Below are 17672 nucleotides of genomic sequence, written 5' to 3' on the forward strand. Positions count from 1 at the left end.
ACACAGGGGAGTGGTGTAGTGTTTGTGTCGTGGCTAATATATGACATAAGCGATCTCAACTTCACTCTGGGTAAGATGGCACGCCACAAACCTTTCTTAATATAACTTTATTGTCGATTGATACAGGCGTACGTGATTACGTAACATGACTGTTGTTTTCATGAACACTGCAGAGCTCCATGTTTGTCAAAATCGGACTGAAATCGCGTTTTATATTTCCGTATGTTCTTGTCGGCGCTTTAGCAAGCCGATTTCACAAGATAAGACATGCACTAAGCAATGTCCAAACAGCATTTGAAATAGGCTGGTTTGGTTTTGAAACGTCAAAGTTTAAGTGATTGCAGGAATATGTGAATATTGTATCGCTTGGTATTTTTGTAACGAGGTTGTATGAAAACTTGCTTGACCTTTCATCAAACTTGAAAATCGTTGTTTTAATTGCTTTTTTATTTTTATTTTTATTTGCAGTTGTAAAAACTGTTGTCGTGTGGTCCGCGAAAGTTTATGTTGTGTAAAAAAGTTCATTTTCCACCACGTAGAGCTATCATACAGTCTTAACAAAACTATCAAAACGTGCATTGTCTTTGAGATGTAATGGAAATAACACTGATGGACAGTTTCATGCTTTGGAAAAGATTACATGCATTTCCATAAGAGAATGAAAATTATATGGGTTTGGAACATAAAGGATGTGCATAATTGACCGTTTAAAAAAAATATTCCTTTAATTTTTTTTATAATCTCCACCTGTTTTAAGTCTGACTGTTGTGGAATATCATGGCTAAACGTGTGGCTGTGATTGGAGGAGGAACCTCAGGGCTGGCCTGCATCAAATGCTGCCTGGATGAAGGTCTGGAGCCGGTGTGTTTTGAGACCAGTGATGATATTGGAGGACTCTGGAGGTTTAAGGTGAGATATGTCTATATTATTGGGCCCATTGAAGAAAAGCAGGAAGCCAAGCACCGAACCCTGAGCCACAGTTCACTGCATTAACAAACAATGCTACAAGAAACTGATCCCGTTTGCATCCTATTTTTTCATCTTAGGAAAATCCAGATGCAGATCGCGCCAGCATTTACCACTCTTTGATTATCAACACTTCAAAGGAGATGATGTGCTACAGTGATTTCCCCATTCCTGCCCACTTCCCAAACTACATGCACAACTCCCTCATCATGGACTACTTCCGCATGTACGCTGACCACTTCCAGCTCAAACGGCACATCCGCTTCCAGGTCAGAGCTGAAAGGTTAAGATAACACACTAGAACTGAAGTTTTCAGTCTTTGATGTTTTCACAAGATTTTGTGTTTCTCAGACAAAAGTCCTTCATGTTACACCGAGGCCAGACTTCTCTCACTCTGGACAGTGGGATGTAGAGACAGAGTCCAGAGATGGTCGGAGAGAGAAGCAGGTGTTTGATGCTGTGATGGTTTGCACCGGACACCACTGTCACCCTCATCTCCCTCTACAGGACTTTCCAGGTGCAGTACATGTGATGACTAAGCAAACATAGTATGAGCAAAGTATAAAGGCCAAACTCTCACTGTGTACAAGAGTCATTAGGCCTCATTTAAATCCTCTCTTTAGGATTAAACACGTTTGAGGGAAAAAAAAAATTACAGTTGTAATGTGCACATGCACATATGCAATGACACATTAAAGTTAAATATTGTACACTCTCTACTTATGTTATTGCTGTTGGTGCTCTATGGCAACAATGGAAAATTGCTGCTTCCAATATGTACACAGAAATGCTGTTGTAAGCATATTCACTGCTAACTGAATAGGCAGAGCTAGGCAGGTAGAGATTTTCAGAAAAATGAAAAAAAAATAATAATAATTTGCAGCAAAATTAGCAGAGTCCAATAAGCTAGTGCTATGTAAATTATGTTTTAAAACCTTTTTGTTCAAAACCTTTTTTTAGGAATAAACACTTTTAAGGGGAAATTCTTCCACAGCCGTGATTACAAAAGCCCTGAAGAATGGCGAGGAAAGAGGGTAGTTGTGATTGGCATTGGAAACTCTGGAGGAGATATTGCTGTGGAGCTGAGCAGAATGGCCAAACAGGTGATACACCACAACATAAGTAATTATAGTGTATGAATTATTATACTCCTATTGAAGCTTTTTTTCCACATTGCTTCTTATACTTTAATTCCAGGTTTATCTGAGCACCCGAAAGGGATCTTGGATACTAAATCGCGTAGGAGACAATGGTGCTCCAGCAGATATGTTGTTTAATAACAGATTGAGTAATTGGTTTATTCAAATGTTGCCTGTTGGATTTATCAACAATTTTGGAGAGAAACAACTCAATAAACGATTTAACCACAAGCTCTATGGACTGCAGCCTGTGCACAGGTACAGTGAAAACCGAAGATAACAAGATAATGGAAGTGAAATTAAACACATTCTCTTCAATATTTTATACATTTTGTGTGTATTTTTTTTGATCTGACAGAATTTTCAGCCAACATCCCATGGTCAATGATGACTTACCAAACCGCATCCTCTCCGGTACCGTCTCAGTCAAGCCAAACGTTCAAGAGTTTCGTGGATCAAGTGTGGTGTTTGAGGATGGCACTGTTGAGGATGACATTGATCTGGTGGTGTTTGCCACAGGCTACACTTTCTCTTTCCCCTTCCTGTCTTCACATGTAATTCCTGTCTCAAATAACAAAGTATCCCTGTACAAATACGTATATCCTCCAGAACTGGAGCGGCCAACTTTAGCCGTGATTGGTCTGATCCAGCCCCTGGGAGCCATTATGCCCATCTCTGAGATGCAGGCGCGCTGGGCCACTCGTGTTTTTAAAGGTACCAGACATGAATCTGATCTCCTACATTCTAAAATAATATTTATTGGCATCAGTGATTTCATAAAGAACCTTTAAAATCCATGGAAACTGATGTGAAATGACTCATAAAAACACATTAACCTTTTTGTCATGTAACGAGCTGTGATATCCTCACTAGGTCTATGCAAACTGCCTCCAATGAGTGCAATGATGAAGGACGTTAAAGCAAAAGAGGAAACAATGGCACGAAGGTTCTCCACACTTAACATCTCTCATGAACATACAGTATATAACAACGTTTAAACATTTCCTACAGTTTTAAGTATGTAATTTAAATGGATCTTGATCTAAATCGTGTTCTCGTGCAGGTATGTGGCCGCCCAGAGACACACCATCCAGGTGGACTACATCCCCTACATGGATGAGTTGGCTAAACAAGTGGGTGTCCGTCCTTCTATCCTCAAGTTGTTCGTGACAGACCCGAGACTGGCTCTGAACGTCATCTTTGGGCCCTGCACCCCGTACCAGTTTCGTCTTCACGGGCCGGGCCGATGGGAAGGTGCACGTCAGGCCATCCTGACTCAGTGGGATCGAGTCAGCAAGCCCCTGAAAACACGCTGTACACCAGAGCCACAGTCACAGCGCTCCTCTCATTCACTCATATTCTCAGTGTCTGTTGCAGCGCTGCTGTCTGCTCTGTATTACAGCAGAAGCAGTCTGAACGCACTCATAGCAGACCCTTCATCGCTCCTGGACAAGATCAGGGCTTTTATACCATCATCACTGACCACACAGTGATCGTGTAACGTGAATCAGAAACAAAATAATATAACATCAGAAACGTAACATCATAAGTTTCCTATTAGAGTAAAATGTAGTTATCATCATGAAAAGTCATACCTGTCAATGTCAGTTTTATCAGCAAGTGCCTTAGCATTTCAAACGGTTTATGTATAATGAACGTTTTTTTCTATTGTAAAATAATTAATTGTACTTGCAGTATTGTAATTATTTGTAGTTGTATAATTGTGTGGTTTTAATTGCCTAGCATGCACTAGCATACTGAAGCATAGAATTAAATCTGAAACTAATCTAACTTAGGCATCATAACTATGCAATTTGCATTAAATGTTTGTATAATTTGCATTGTACTACTTTACCAACTAAAGATTGGTTTGACAAGCACTAATGAATATGTTTACCACGTGTGGTGTGTTTTTTTTTTTTATTGCTCTTACAAGTGCACTCTTGAGATGTTGCTTGTATAAAGCGTGCTTATTTGTTAAGCTATACCATGTGAGATCCAGTATGCTGCTGAGCAATGTGATATTAACTTGAATAAAGTAACGGCCCTTGAGGTGAGAAGAATAAAACGTGAGCTGGAAGGAGACATTGTAGATACAAATGCATTAAAACATAATTCATCCTCTCTCATCTAATTTTTTTTTTCCGACCACCCTGTAAAACTTCTGTGCCATGCATCCTGGGTAACCCTTGATCACGTGATCTGCGAGTAGCAGGAATCTGTGTCGATTAGGTTTAAAACAAATCGCAAACGTATAGTTGAAAGTTAACCCGAGAAGTTGACAGTTAAATGAATACCTGCCTTCTTTACAACCCAGGGGTTGTGATAAAGTCTTTGTTACTTTGAGGTGATCGTTACTCATCCATATTTTCCCCTCGCTGCTCCACTCTTGGTAAGATCGAATGCAACAAACCTTATATTGACATTAATCTAACTATCTTTTTTTGACTGCCATTTATTTATATGGCTTTAATTCGTCGTTTAGGTGAAATGTCAAATATGTGTTTAAATGGATTGCCGATGATTTCACAACAGCAGGCAACAGACCGCTGTGTTGCATCATGCTTGGGTTCACTTGTCAAAAGTATTGTACATTATCAGTGAAACTAAAAGATGTATACTTAAAGAGAGAGAATTTTCAAATGCACATTTTAAATATCAAATTAACTTTTTTGTCTTTAAAGTACACTTATTTAGATTTTTTTAACTAAGTAAAACACATGAAAAGATTATGGTTTGCGATGTATTGTGCAACTGATTGTCCAGAAATGTTTTTTTATTTTGAAGGATTTTAAGTGAAAGTACAGAAATATTAATATAATAAATATGTCAAAGCACTGTTTGTTGCTTCGCTGCATTGCTTTGGCTCTGAAGCAACTTACAGTAACTTGTAAATAAATATCACATCTCAAACTGGTTAGTGTTCAAAAATCACTTCACGTAACTCTACAAGAGTGATTGCTGATGGGTTACTGAAGTTTTAGGAAAAGTTTTGCCTTTAAAAGCCTCTACATAGAAGATAAAAATGTAGTGGAGTGAGTAACAAATTTGTCTTTCAAATATAGTAAAGTTAAAGTCAAAGTTTGCAAAAAAAAAAAAAAATTAAGCAAGCAGAGATACTTAAAAAGTGTCTATGCAGGCAAGTCAGCAACATTGCCAGAAATTATATCCAAAGCCAAAAGCAGTGGTAAGGAAATAGAAATGAAGAAAAAAACCTTGGGAGAAACCAGGCTTAAATGTGAAATAATAGCATTGTTAATAGCATAGTAAGAGCATGAACATGTTTGCTATGTGTTTAACATGTTCAACCAGACACAAACACTTCTGGTACACTCATTTTTGTTTTGGGTCATATTTATGCAGAAATATATAAAATTGTAAAAGGCACTTTCAAGCAGCACTGTACATATTGTTGGTTTAATTTATTTGAGTTTAGCCACTGTATTGAATAAGTATCTGGGTTTTCATTTGTTTTCTTTTCAAAAAAAATGATGAAAAGTAAGCAGTAAGCTTTACTGTAGAAAGTACTCTGCCAAAGTTTTAAGCAAGTGTGAAAAATGCTGTAAACGAAGAATGCTTTTAAAATGGAAGTGTTAAACATCTATTTTCATAAATGAACTAAATGCAGTAACTGAACAAAAAAGAAATTTAAATCAAATCAATATTTGGTGCACTTGCACACAGTTTTTGAAGAAACTCGTCTGGTAGGTTGTTCCAAACATCATGGAGAACTAAGCACAGATCTTCTGTGGATGTAGGCTTTCTCACATCCTTCTGTCTCTTCATGTAATCCCAGACATACTCAAGGGTTTTGGCTTTGTTTGCATGCGATCAGTGTAACACATCGGTTCCTTTTGTTTTTAAAATGCTCTTGAGGTACTTTAAATCGAAGCAATACAGAAATGCTGGCAAGGACTTGTCTGGGAAAAATGGCACGTATGGTACTTGCAGATAAATATTAATGAAATAAAATGCAACTTAAAGGTACTTAAAATAGACTTTGTTTTGAATAGTACACTTTTACATCAAAGGCTTTAAAGTACCTTTTAAATCAATGTTTTAATAGTCTTTTGTCATGTTTAAAAAAAGTTATGTTATAGTTATGTTTATTGCACGTTTACTGCTGTTATCAGTGCACTGAGATGTTGTTCCTGCCTGTATAAAGTGCACCGTCTGAGATAAAGTATGCAGAGAAATATGAACTGTATCACATTTTTAACTAGAATAAATTTGTCTCCCTAAAGATTGTCGATTGTGGATCATCATGGCTAAACGTGTGGCTGTGATTGGAGGAGGAACCTCAGGGCTGGCCTGCATCAAATGCTGCCTGGATGAAGGTCTGGAGCCGGTGTGTTTTGAGACCAGTGATGACATTGGAGGACTTTGGAGGTTTAAGGTGAGATACTGTAAATGATTGTACCCTTTACTGCAACCGTTTACTACAGAACATCGATAAACGAGATGAGGAAAGAAACGAAACTTTGTCTTTTCATCTTAGGAAAATCCAGATGCAGACCGCGCCAGCATTTACCACTCTTTGATTATCAACACTTCAAAGGAGATGATGTGCTACAGTGATTTCCCCATTCCTGCCCACTTCCCAAACTACATGCACAACTCCCTCATCATGGACTACTTCCGCATGTACGCTGACCACTTCCAGCTCAAACGGCACATCCGCTTCCAGGTCAGAGCTGAAAGGTTAAGATTGGCACAGACTGAAGTTTAAGGATAACGATATACTGCATCTTAGATTTATTTTGGTTTTGTGTTTCTCAGACAAAAGTCCTTCATGTTACACCGAGGCCAGACTTCTCTCACTCTGGACAGTGGGATGTAGAGACAGAGTCCAGAGATGGTCGGAGAGAGAAGCAGGTGTTTGATGCTGTGATGGTTTGCACCGGACACCACTGTCACCCTCATCTCCCTCTACAGGACTTTCCAGGTGCAGTACATGTGATGACTAAGCAAACACAGTATGAGCAAAGTGTAACAATACAGTGTGACTCAACACTCATGGTTGGCTCTCTCACTTTTTTGTTAAATATTAATAGAATGTATGGTTAGAAAGTTCCTGTGGCTTTCAAAGAATGATTTAACATTAATATGTTCAGTAGACGTATGCAATGATACATTAAGGTGAAATATTGTTTATATTGATTATATTGTTGCTGTTCCAATATTGCTGCTTCCAATATATACACACAAAAGCTGTTGTGAGCATGTGTGCTGCTAATCAAATAGGCAGATCTAGACAGGTTGAGCTAGGCAGGTAGAGATTTTCCGAGAAAAAAAAAAAAAAAAAAAAGGAAGTTCATTTGCAGCAAAATCAGCAGAGGCCAATAAGCTAGTGCTATGTAAATGTTTTATGATGCTATCTAAATGTTTTAAAACCTTTTTGTTCAAAACCTTTTTTTAGGAATAAACACTTTTAAGGGGAAATTCTTCCACAGCCGTGATTACAAAAGCCCTGAAGAATGGCGAGGAAAGAGGGTAGTTGTGATTGGCATTGGAAACTCTGGAGGAGATATTGCTGTGGAGCTGAGCAGAATGGCCAAACAGGTGATTATCTATGACCTGTATTCTATCTTGTACACTGATGAGCCAAAACATTATGACCAGTCACTTTCAAAGTGAAAATCTTTCATGCTAATTTCTCCAACCATCAATGAAGATCTGTGGGGCATTTTCTAAAAGCATTGTTAGCCAACTTTTGTTATTACTAATGTGGTTCAACTATTCAGTGTTTCCTGAAGTTATAGTTTCAGTAAGCAGTCACTAACATTGCAAACTTACATGGTGGAAGTACAGCTGTCGATCCATGGCTAGTAACATAGTTTCTTGTTAGTATGACATGTTTACCTAAATAGATCATACATGAGCACAATAAGCAAGCTAAGATTCAGTACATCCTGTGTCTTAAAGTCCAGTTGAATAGATACTCTGCATATTTCGTTTCAACAAATGGCACATTTTTTAAATAGTGCACATGTGCATAAATGTGCAAGGGAATCCTAAACTGTAAAGTTAGAGGGAACCTGTGATGTATCCAACATCAAATCCAACAAAATGTTAGGGAGCAATAAATAGTCAAGGAGTGCCATCAGGTGCCGTGTTCAATACAGCAGCATTGTCTTTGTTTTCAGGTTTATCTGAGCACCCGAAGGGGATCATGGATAGTGAATCGTGTAGGAAACAAAGGTGTTCCTTCCGATATGGTGCTTAAAAAAAGAGCATTAAACTGGTTTCTTGGATGGATGCCTGCTGAATGTAGTAACAAATGGAGAGAAAAACAACTCAATAAACGGTTCGATCACAAGCTCTATGGGCTGCAGCCTGTGCACAGGTACAGTGAAAACTGAAGATAATGGAAGTTAAATATTATATATTGTTGAAGAGTGATGTTTTGTGTATATTTTTTTTGATCTGACAGAATTTTCAGCCAACATCCCACGGTCAATGATGACTTACCAAACCGCATCCTCTCCGGTACCGTCTCAGTCAAGCCAAATGTTCAAGAGTTTCGTGGATCAAGTGTGGTGTTTGAGGATGGCACTGTTGAGGATGACATTGATCTGGTGGTGTTTGCCACAGGCTACACTTTCTCATTCCCCTTCCTGTCTTCACATGTAATTCCTGTCTCAAATAACAAAGCATCCCTGTACAAATACGTATATCCTCCAGAACTGGAGCGGCCAACTTTAGCCGTGATTGGTCTGATCCAGCCCCTGGGAGCCATTATGCCCATCTCTGAGATGCAGGCGCGCTGGGCCACTCGTGTTTTTAAAGGTACCAAACATGAATCTGATCTCCTACATTCTAAAAAAATATTTATTGGCATCAGTGATTTCATAAAGAACCTTTAAAATCCATGGAAACTGATGTGAAATGACTCATAAAAACACATTAACCTTTTTGTCATGTAACAAGCTGTGATATCCTCACTAGGTCTATGCAAACTGCCTCCAATGAGTGCAATGATGAAGGACGTTAAAGCAAAAGAGGAAACAATGGCACGAAGGTTCTCCACACTTAACATCTCTCATGAACATACAGTATATAACAACGTTTAAACATTTCCTACAGTTTTAAGTATGTAATTTAAATGGATCTTGATCTAAATCGTGTTCTCGTGCAGGTATGTGGCCGCCCAGAGACACACCATCCAGGTGGACTACATCCCCTACATGGATGAGTTGGCTAAACAAGTGGGTGTCCGTCCTTCTATCCTCAAGTTGTTCGTGACAGACCCGAGACTGGCTCTGAACGTCATCTTTGGGCCCTGCACCCCGTACCAGTTTCGTCTTCACGGGCCGGGCCGATGGGAAGGTGCACGTCAGGCCATCCTGACTCAGTGGGATCGAGTCAGCAAGCCCCTGAAAACACGCTGTACACCAGAGCCACAGTCACAGCGCTCCTCTCATTCACTCATATTCTCAGTGTCTGTTGCAGCGCTGCTGTCTGCTCTGTATTACAGCAGAAGCAGTCTGAACGCACTCATAGCAGACCCTTCATCGCTCCTGGACAAGATCAGGGCTTTTATACCATCATCACTGACCACACAGTGATCGTGTAACGTGAATAAGAAACATTTATGTAAAATATACCATCTTATACCATTTTTCCGTCATGGTAAACCATTGTCAACATCATGACAATATTTGAATGCATATGCTTGATATTAATACTTAACATTTTTAACACAGTTTGTGTATAATGAGTATTTAATTTGATTTTAAAATAACTAATTTTAAGCACTTGTAATGTGTACGTAATTGTTTTAATAAAATTGTGTGGTTGTAATTCAATAGCAACAAACTGGTGGTTGTTGTTTTAAAATTTCAATTATGCACTTCTGCAGTTATATATAATACTTACTTACTTAAGACCATTGCTGCTCTCGGAGCAGAGGCCATCAACAACACGCCAGCGCTGTCTGTTCTATGCCATTGTCACCAGCTGTCCCCATACCAGTAATGTTAGCTTGACATCAACGTCCAGGTCCCTGTGTCAGTCATTCAATTCTTTTTCTTGCCATTCATGGTCCTCCATGTCTCTACTGTGTACAGCAGCATGAACTAAATGTTTGAGTTGAACATGCTTAACTTGGTGTTCCAACTGATCTCCTTGGAGCTCCAAACGTTTTTCTTCCCACCTTGCTTGTCCAACACACTGCCGAGTTATGTGAACAATTTGACCTCCTCCAGGGCTTCGCTATCCAGCCTCACTGATTCTTCATTGCTGGTGTTGACCTTCAAGGTCTTGACTCTGTGGATGTTGAGCCCCACCTGGGCTGAGGTGTCAAGCAGACTTGATGACTTGTCCTGCATCTGCTGGTGGCTGATGGACAGGAGTGCCAGGTCGTCAGCAAAGCCCAGGTCATCCAGCTGATTCCACAGTATCCACTCGATTGTGTTATTCTTGTCACTTGTGGCAATCGTCATGAACAGGAACGGGCAAATAGCCTTGCCTTACTCCTTTCCTAATCTGGAACAGTTCCCTCATAGCAGTTCTTGATATGGTGACAATCTTCTTGGAGACCCTGTAATGTAGCATCTTCCACTCAAAATAACATCTTCCACTATGTCTCTCTGTCAACACTGTCAAACACTCTTCTATAGTCCACAAAGTTAATGTAGAGTGACAAATTCCACTCAGTGGACTGTTCTACAATAATGTGTAGCGTTGCAGTCTGGTTCATGAATGGCCCTGTCTGAAGCCTGCCTGCTGGTCGTGTAGCCTCTGATCTACTAGTTTACTGATCTACTGCTTCCACTTCTTGAATCTCTGTTGTGTTCTCCGGGGATAGCCAATTTAGCAGGTCTTGAAAATGTTCTGTCCATCTCTTAAACTGCTTGTCTGTTCCCGTCTCTCGCTGGTTCTTCTGGTAGCTGGAACTTCCCTGCAAACTTCTTGTCATAGAGCTGCTGACATCCAGTCTTTCTGCCGTGGTGTTCTTCTTCCAGTGACCTCTTCACAAGTTCCAACCATTGTGTCCTTGTACCTCTTCCACTGACTTTCTAATTCTGTGTTATCTTCTTCATACAGCTCCTGGAGGGCTTGGAATCTGTTGAAAAGTGTCAAGTGTCCTTTGTCTAGTCCTTCAGCTTCAGTTGGATCTTTACTGTTAGAAGATGGTGATCTGATGCTTTGTCTGCCCCTCTCTTCACATCCTGTAGTGACCATCAGAACCTGTTGCAAATACAGATGTGGTCTATGTGGTTTTCCATGACATGGTCTGGTGATCTCCACATTGCCTGGTGTATCCTCTTGTATTGATAGATGCTCCCACCAATCACCAGGTTAATCATGGCACATGTGTCGGCAATCAGCTCTCCATTCTCATGTATTTCTCCCAAGGTGAACTCATTACTTCATAGCCAGTGTTGTCATGGCCTATCTTGCCATTGAAGTCACACTTGAGGATGTTGATGTCCATATTGCTCAGCTAAACAGTAAATTGGACTTCATTTGTCTTCTGGAAACATGCAAGTATCCTCTGTTGCTTCTGAAGGGCAAAAAATCTTCATCCTGATCAAAAGTTTTTACTTTCAGCTCTTCATGCACCGCATTTCCTTTTAAAGTTGTGTTTGATACCCTCAGTTGTCTTAAGAGTGAAAAGACGGATCTCAAAATCATACAGTCACTGAAAAGGTTTACATATGCAAAAGTATACACATACACACACTATATATACAGTGTATATATATATATATATATATATATATATATATATATATATATATATATATCAGTGTATGCCATCGGTTCCTTATGTTTTTAAAACGCTCTCGAGGTATTTTGAATCAAAGCAATACAGAAATGCTGGCAAGGATGCATCTGGGGAAAAATGGCACGCATGGTCACTCTGATATATATATATTCAAAACTACTTGCAGATAAATATTAATAAAATAAAATGCAACTTAAAGGTAATTAAAATAGACTTTGTTTTAAATACTGCACTTTTAGGTCAAATTAATTGCTTTAAAGTATCTTTGTAAAACATTAATTTAAAGTCTTTTGTCATGTTTCGTAAAAAGTTATGCTATTAAAGTATGTGTTATAGTATATGTTTATTGCACATTTACTGCTTTTATCAGTACATTGAGATGTTGTTGCTGCCTGTATAAAGTGCACCGTCTAAGATAATGCATGCAGAGAGATATGAACTGTATCACATTTTTAACTAGAATAGGAAAAAAAACTATGCAAGGTGGCGTGATAAAAAAAAAATGACATGGGGAAAAAATTCAGTGCATTTGTGTTCCCTCAAACTTTTGCAGGCAAAGTCTAGAAATATATTTTTTATCCATGTAGAGGGGCTCTGTAATATGAAATAAAAACGAATAAACATCGAAACGTAAACTTTTGTATACATTTTGTTTTTGCCATAATGCATCCTGGGTAACACATTTTTATTCTGTGCATGTGTTGTTTTATTTGTTTAGCAGGACTGTGTGGTGATGAAATGTAGAAACTAAAACTAAATATCTAAAACTATGTCAACACTATCTTGCTAAACATTGACCAGATAGGTTTACAAATAATTGAATCTTTGCCTCTTTTACAACCCTAAAGGGGGTGTGGTGAAATATTCTCATTACTTTCAACTGAACAAACTACATTTATTCACTCGGTGCTTCACACTTGGTAAGACACAATGCCACATACATTTTATTGACGGTAATATAACTATTTCAGTTAATGCCAAGTTAATATTATTTAATTTCACTAGTTTTTAAAACAATTATTTTATGCAAAACATTTACTTAGTTCAAATAGTTGCAGAGGCTGTATGTTGTAGACAATTACATTTGGAAGCTACTGTCAGGGTTTAGCAGGTCGATACATTTTGACATATGATACTGATGCAACAGGGCTATTATGCATGCAAGAATCTGAGGCCTTTATCTACTGCATGCACAAAGAATTGCATAAGAACGATAACGCATTACGCTTTAGGTTCCCTTAGAAGAGTAATTAATTGTATTAAAGGTACACTAAAGCAGTGTACGTGCAGAGAGTAAATTTAAGTAAACCCTTTTGAAAAAAGCAGCATATGCTGGCAGGTATGTTTTAAATCTGGGATGCTGGTTTAAGGTGTTTTTTGCGGGTTTATGCTGATCCTTTGCTGGACTTAAGCTGGTCAGACCAGACCAGTCAGACCAGCTTAGAACCTGCACATGACCAGCTAAGGACCAGCTTAAACTAGCATGCCAGCTTCAAAACATACCTTTCAATAGGGAATTCATTAAATTAAATGTTTTAATTCAAACTTTATGGTTGATAATAATTTGTTTCATATGCTTCATGTGTTTACTGGTAAAGGGTACGACATGGGGTGTCCTCTAGCAAGAGCTCGTGTGCACTTTAGTTAGAGATTGTGTGACAATGGCATGCAATGTTCTATGGGGAAGACATCAAAGTATAATATAGTTTACCACGCATTCTCGTCTGTACATTAAAAAGTAAACTTACAAAATCTCAAGGACAGTACACATCATTAGATTAATACCGTGCTGGAGCCTGTTAGAGTACAAACCACTCAATAGAAATTATCCCGCAAGGAACTGCAATTCCAAACAGGCAAAACTTTACAAAAGTGAATTGTCTTTGCAGTGCACTGTGGTAACTTCTTATCAAAGTTATAAAAGCACTGTCATCAAAGTTCAAAGTAAAGTCTATATATACTATATATTTTTGGTCTTTTTTAGACACCAGTTTTATACAGTATTTCACACTATAGGAGGGAAAGCACAGCTGACATGTATGAGATACAGAAACAAGTATATATCTTATTGTTTATTTCTACTACCTCCATCTGATTTAAGTCTGACTGTTGTGGATCATCATGGCTAAACGTGTGGCTGTGATTGGAGGAGGAACCTCAGGGCTGGCCTGCATCAAATGCTGCCTGGATGAAGGTCTGGAGCCGGTGTGTTTTGAGACCAGTGATGATATTGGAGGACTCTGGAGGTTTAAGGTGAGATATGTCTATATTAATGGGCCCATTGAAGAAAAGCAGGAAGCCACAGTTCACTGCATTAACAAACAATGCTACAAGAAACTGATCCCGTTTGCATCCTATTTTTTCATCTTAGGAAAATCCAGATGCAGATCGCGCCAGCATTTACCACTCTTTGATTATCAACACTTCAAAGGAGATGATGTGCTACAGTGATTTCCCCATTCCTGCCCACTTCCCAAACTACATGCACCACTCCCTCATCATGGACTACTTCCGCATGTACGCTGACCACTTCCAGCTCAAACGGCACATCCGCTTCCAGGTCAGAACTGAAAGGTTAAGATAACACACTAGAACTGAAGTTTTCAGTCTTTGATGTTTTCACAAGATTTTGTGTTTCTCAGACAAAAGTCCTTCATGTTACACCGAGGCCAGACTTCTCTCACTCTGGACAGTGGGATGTAGAGACAGAGTCCAGAGATGGTCGGAGAGAGAAGCAGGTGTTTGATGCTGTGATGGTTTGCACCGGACACCACTGTCACCCTCATCTCCCTCTACAGGACTTTCCAGGTGCAGTACATGTGATGACTAAGCAAACATAGTATGAGCAAAGTATAAAGGCCAAAATCTCTCTGTTAACTTTGGGTGTACAAGAGTCATTAGGCTTTATTACAACTCTGCTGTTACAGTAAATGAAAATCCCCTCTCATTTTAATATTCGATAGAAATATTATTTATGGTATTGGTGGTAATTGACTTATTTTTAAAACATGCTTCTCCTGTTAATAGAATATTATGTTTAATATGCAATGTGACACCAAAGTTATTATATATAAAAAGTTATATATAAAATGCTACATTACATATTACTGGATTTTAATCATTACAAGTTTTGTAAGTTCATTACGAGTTTTAGCATATTAATGTTTGACAATGCTGACAAATATTTGGTTGTAGTGTATTAGATCTGCTGCAGATCCAGACAGGTGGAGCTGGGGGAGATGGAGGGTTTTGGAGGAATAGTTGCTGGGCCAGTAAACACTGAACTAAACTATTTAGGCATAAAGATGAGAAAGTAAGCTCATTGGCTGCAGAATCAGTAGAGGCAGCAGAGCTTTAGGGATGCAATATGTGTGTTTCCATGTTATAGCATCTCTTTAAAATCCTCTCTTTAGGAATAAACACTTTTAAGGGGAAATTCTTCCACAGCCGTGATTACAAAAGCCCTGAAGAATGGCGAGGAAAGAGGGTAGTTGTGATTGGCATTGGAAACTCTGGAGGAGATATTGCTGTGGAGCTGAGCAGAATGGCCAAACAGGTGATACACCTCAACATAAGTAATTATAGTGTATGAATTATTATTCCATATATTATTCCATATTTTATCAATATTACACTAATCACATTGCTTGATAAATACACAGATGTTTTTTACTTTAAATAAATCCTTTAAAAAGTATCACACACAAATAACAAAAACATTTTAAAGGTGGTTTTACATGCACTGCAGTGAACAGGGATTTTTAAAGGGCCACAAAATTACCTGAAAAAATGAATTTGACTTGTTTGTTATCTTCCAGGTTTATCTGAGCACTCGAAGAGGATCGTGGATATTGAATCGTGTAGGAGACAAAGGTGTTCCTTTTGATATGATGTTTAATAACAGAGGGCTAATGCTGTTTATTAAATGGTTACTACCTGGATTTCGTAACAAACTGAGAGAGAAACAACTCAATAAACGGTTCGACCACAAGCTCTATGGGCTGCAGCCTGTGCACAGGTACAGTGAAAACTGAAGATAACAAGATAATGGAAGTTAAATATTATATATTGTTGAAGAGTGATGTTTTGTGTTTTTTTATGTTTTTGATCTGACAGAGTTTTCAGCCAACATCCCACGGTCAATGATGACTTACCAAACCGCATCCTCTCCGGTACCGTCTCAGTCAAGCCAAATGTTCAAGAGTTTCGTGGATCAAGTGTGGTGTTTGAGGATGGCACTGTTGAGGATGACATTGATCTGGTGGTGTTTGCCACAGGCTACACTTTCTCATTCCCCTTCCTGTCTTCACATGTAATTCCTGTCTCAAATAACAAAGTATCCCTGTACAAATACGTATATCCTCCAGAACTGGAGCGGCCAACTTTAGCCGTGATTGGTCTGATCCAGCCCCTGGGAGCCATTATGCCCATCTCTGAGATGCAGGCGCGCTGGGCCACTCGTGTTTTTAAAGGTACCAGACATGAATCTGATCTCCTACATTCTAAAATAATATTTATTGGCATCAGTGATTTCATAAAGAACCTTTAAAATCCATGGAAACTGATGTGAAATGACTCATAAAAACACATTAACCTTTTTGTCATGTAACAAGCTGTGATATCCTCACTAGGTCTATGTAAACTGCCTCCAATGAGTGCAATGATGAAGGACGTTAAAGCAAAAGAGGAAACAATGGCACGAAGGTTCTCCACACTTAACATCTCTCATGAACATACAGTATATAACAACATTTAAACATTTCCTACAGTTTTAAGTATGTAATTTAAATGGATCTTGATCTAAATCGTGTTCTCGTGCAGGTATGTGGCCGCCCAGAGACACACCATCCAGGTGGACTACATCCCCTACATGGATGAGTTGGCTAAACAAGTGGGTGTCCGTCCTTCTATCCTCAAGTTGTTCGTGACAGACCCGAGACTGGCTCTGAACGTCATCTTTGGGCCCTGCACCCCGTACCAGTTTCGTCTTCACGGGCCGGGCCGATGGGAAGGTGCACGTCAGGCCATCCTGACTCAGTGGGATCGAGTCAGCAAGCCCCTGAAAACACGCTGTACACCAGAGCCACAGTCACAGCGCTCCTCTCATTCACTCATATTCTCAGTGTCTGTTGCAGCGCTGCTGTCTGCTCTGTATTACAGCAGAAGCAGTCTGAACGCACTCATAGCAGACCCTTCATCGCTCCTGGACAAGATCAGGGCTTTTATACCATCATCACTGACCACACAGTGATCGTGTAACGTGAATCAGAAACATATTATACATATTAATTGTGGGAAAGCAGCAACTCTTGTATTATTTTTGAGTTGCATTATAGATATATAACTTCCAGCTATTAATGCAATTTTTAAATGTAACAATTATAATTTTAGTAAATACGCAGTATTTGTACAAAGTATACTTTTTCAGCACTAAAGAAATTATTTAACTTTAAACTATTGTTCCAAGTAATTTCGAAATGTTACTGTACGGTTATGAAGCAATTACCCTCTCAGGTGTAGTATGAATAAGAAAAATAAGTCAGTAAAGTTTTGTGGAATGTTTAGTTTACTGGATCAATGCTCATAATCAATTATATATATATATATATATATATATATATATATATATATATATATATATATATATATATATATATATATATATATATTTATAGGCAGCTTTACTTCTCTCATGACAAAATGTGTAGTTACATTAGTTACAATAGTTACATTAGCTACATTTTATTTGGGAGACAAAGTAAAAATTCTCACAAACCAGACATGATGCATTTCAGTCATCGGTTTGGTGTGTAAACTGTTCCATGATTTATATG

The 17672-nt window shown here is 38.7% G+C and overlaps 3 protein-coding genes across 4 annotated transcripts; all 3 read left to right on the forward strand.

The window, feature by feature from the left end:
* The first annotated feature begins 2 nt into the window (after positions 1 to 2).
* Positions 3 to 4234, forward strand: fmo5 (flavin containing dimethylaniline monoxygenase 5). The gene is made up of 9 exons (XM_043220249.1): positions 3 to 70; positions 758 to 909; positions 1047 to 1235; positions 1318 to 1483; positions 1927 to 2069; positions 2164 to 2363; positions 2464 to 2819; positions 2979 to 3051; positions 3169 to 4234. Exons 2-9 carry the CDS (start codon positions 778 to 780, stop codon positions 3596 to 3598), a joined length of 1689 nt encoding a protein of 562 aa, XP_043076184.1. The 5' UTR covers positions 3 to 70; positions 758 to 777; the 3' UTR covers positions 3599 to 4234.
* On the forward strand, positions 46 to 17089 carry LOC122325274 (flavin-containing monooxygenase 5-like). Its single transcript, XM_043220252.1, has 9 exons — positions 46 to 70; positions 13940 to 14091; positions 14210 to 14398; positions 14481 to 14646; positions 15252 to 15394; positions 15657 to 15856; positions 15955 to 16310; positions 16470 to 16542; positions 16660 to 17089. Exons 2-9 carry the CDS (start codon positions 13960 to 13962, stop codon positions 17087 to 17089), a joined length of 1689 nt encoding a protein of 562 aa, XP_043076187.1. The 5' UTR covers positions 46 to 70; positions 13940 to 13959.
* On the forward strand, positions 758 to 9913 carry LOC122325272 (flavin-containing monooxygenase 5-like). 2 transcript variants are annotated; one of them, XM_043220251.1, is made up of 9 exons: positions 758 to 765; positions 6358 to 6501; positions 6604 to 6792; positions 6885 to 7050; positions 7525 to 7667; positions 8252 to 8451; positions 8539 to 8894; positions 9054 to 9126; positions 9244 to 9913. In XM_043220251.1, exons 2-9 carry the CDS (start codon positions 6370 to 6372, stop codon positions 9671 to 9673), a joined length of 1689 nt encoding a protein of 562 aa, XP_043076186.1. In that variant the 5' UTR covers positions 758 to 765; positions 6358 to 6369; the 3' UTR covers positions 9674 to 9913. The 2 variants fall into 2 exon arrangements, with proteins under 2 accessions (XP_043076186.1, XP_043076185.1); XM_043220250.1 differs by lacking the exon at positions 758 to 765 and adding an exon at positions 4328 to 4497 and having other exon boundaries at positions 6350 to 6501.
* Positions 17090 to 17672: the final 583 nt, after the last annotated feature.

Source organism: Puntigrus tetrazona, chromosome 20 (genome assembly GCF_018831695.1).
Source record: "Puntigrus tetrazona isolate hp1 chromosome 20, ASM1883169v1, whole genome shotgun sequence".
Taxonomy (NCBI): Eukaryota; Metazoa; Chordata; class Actinopteri; order Cypriniformes; family Cyprinidae; genus Puntigrus; species Puntigrus tetrazona.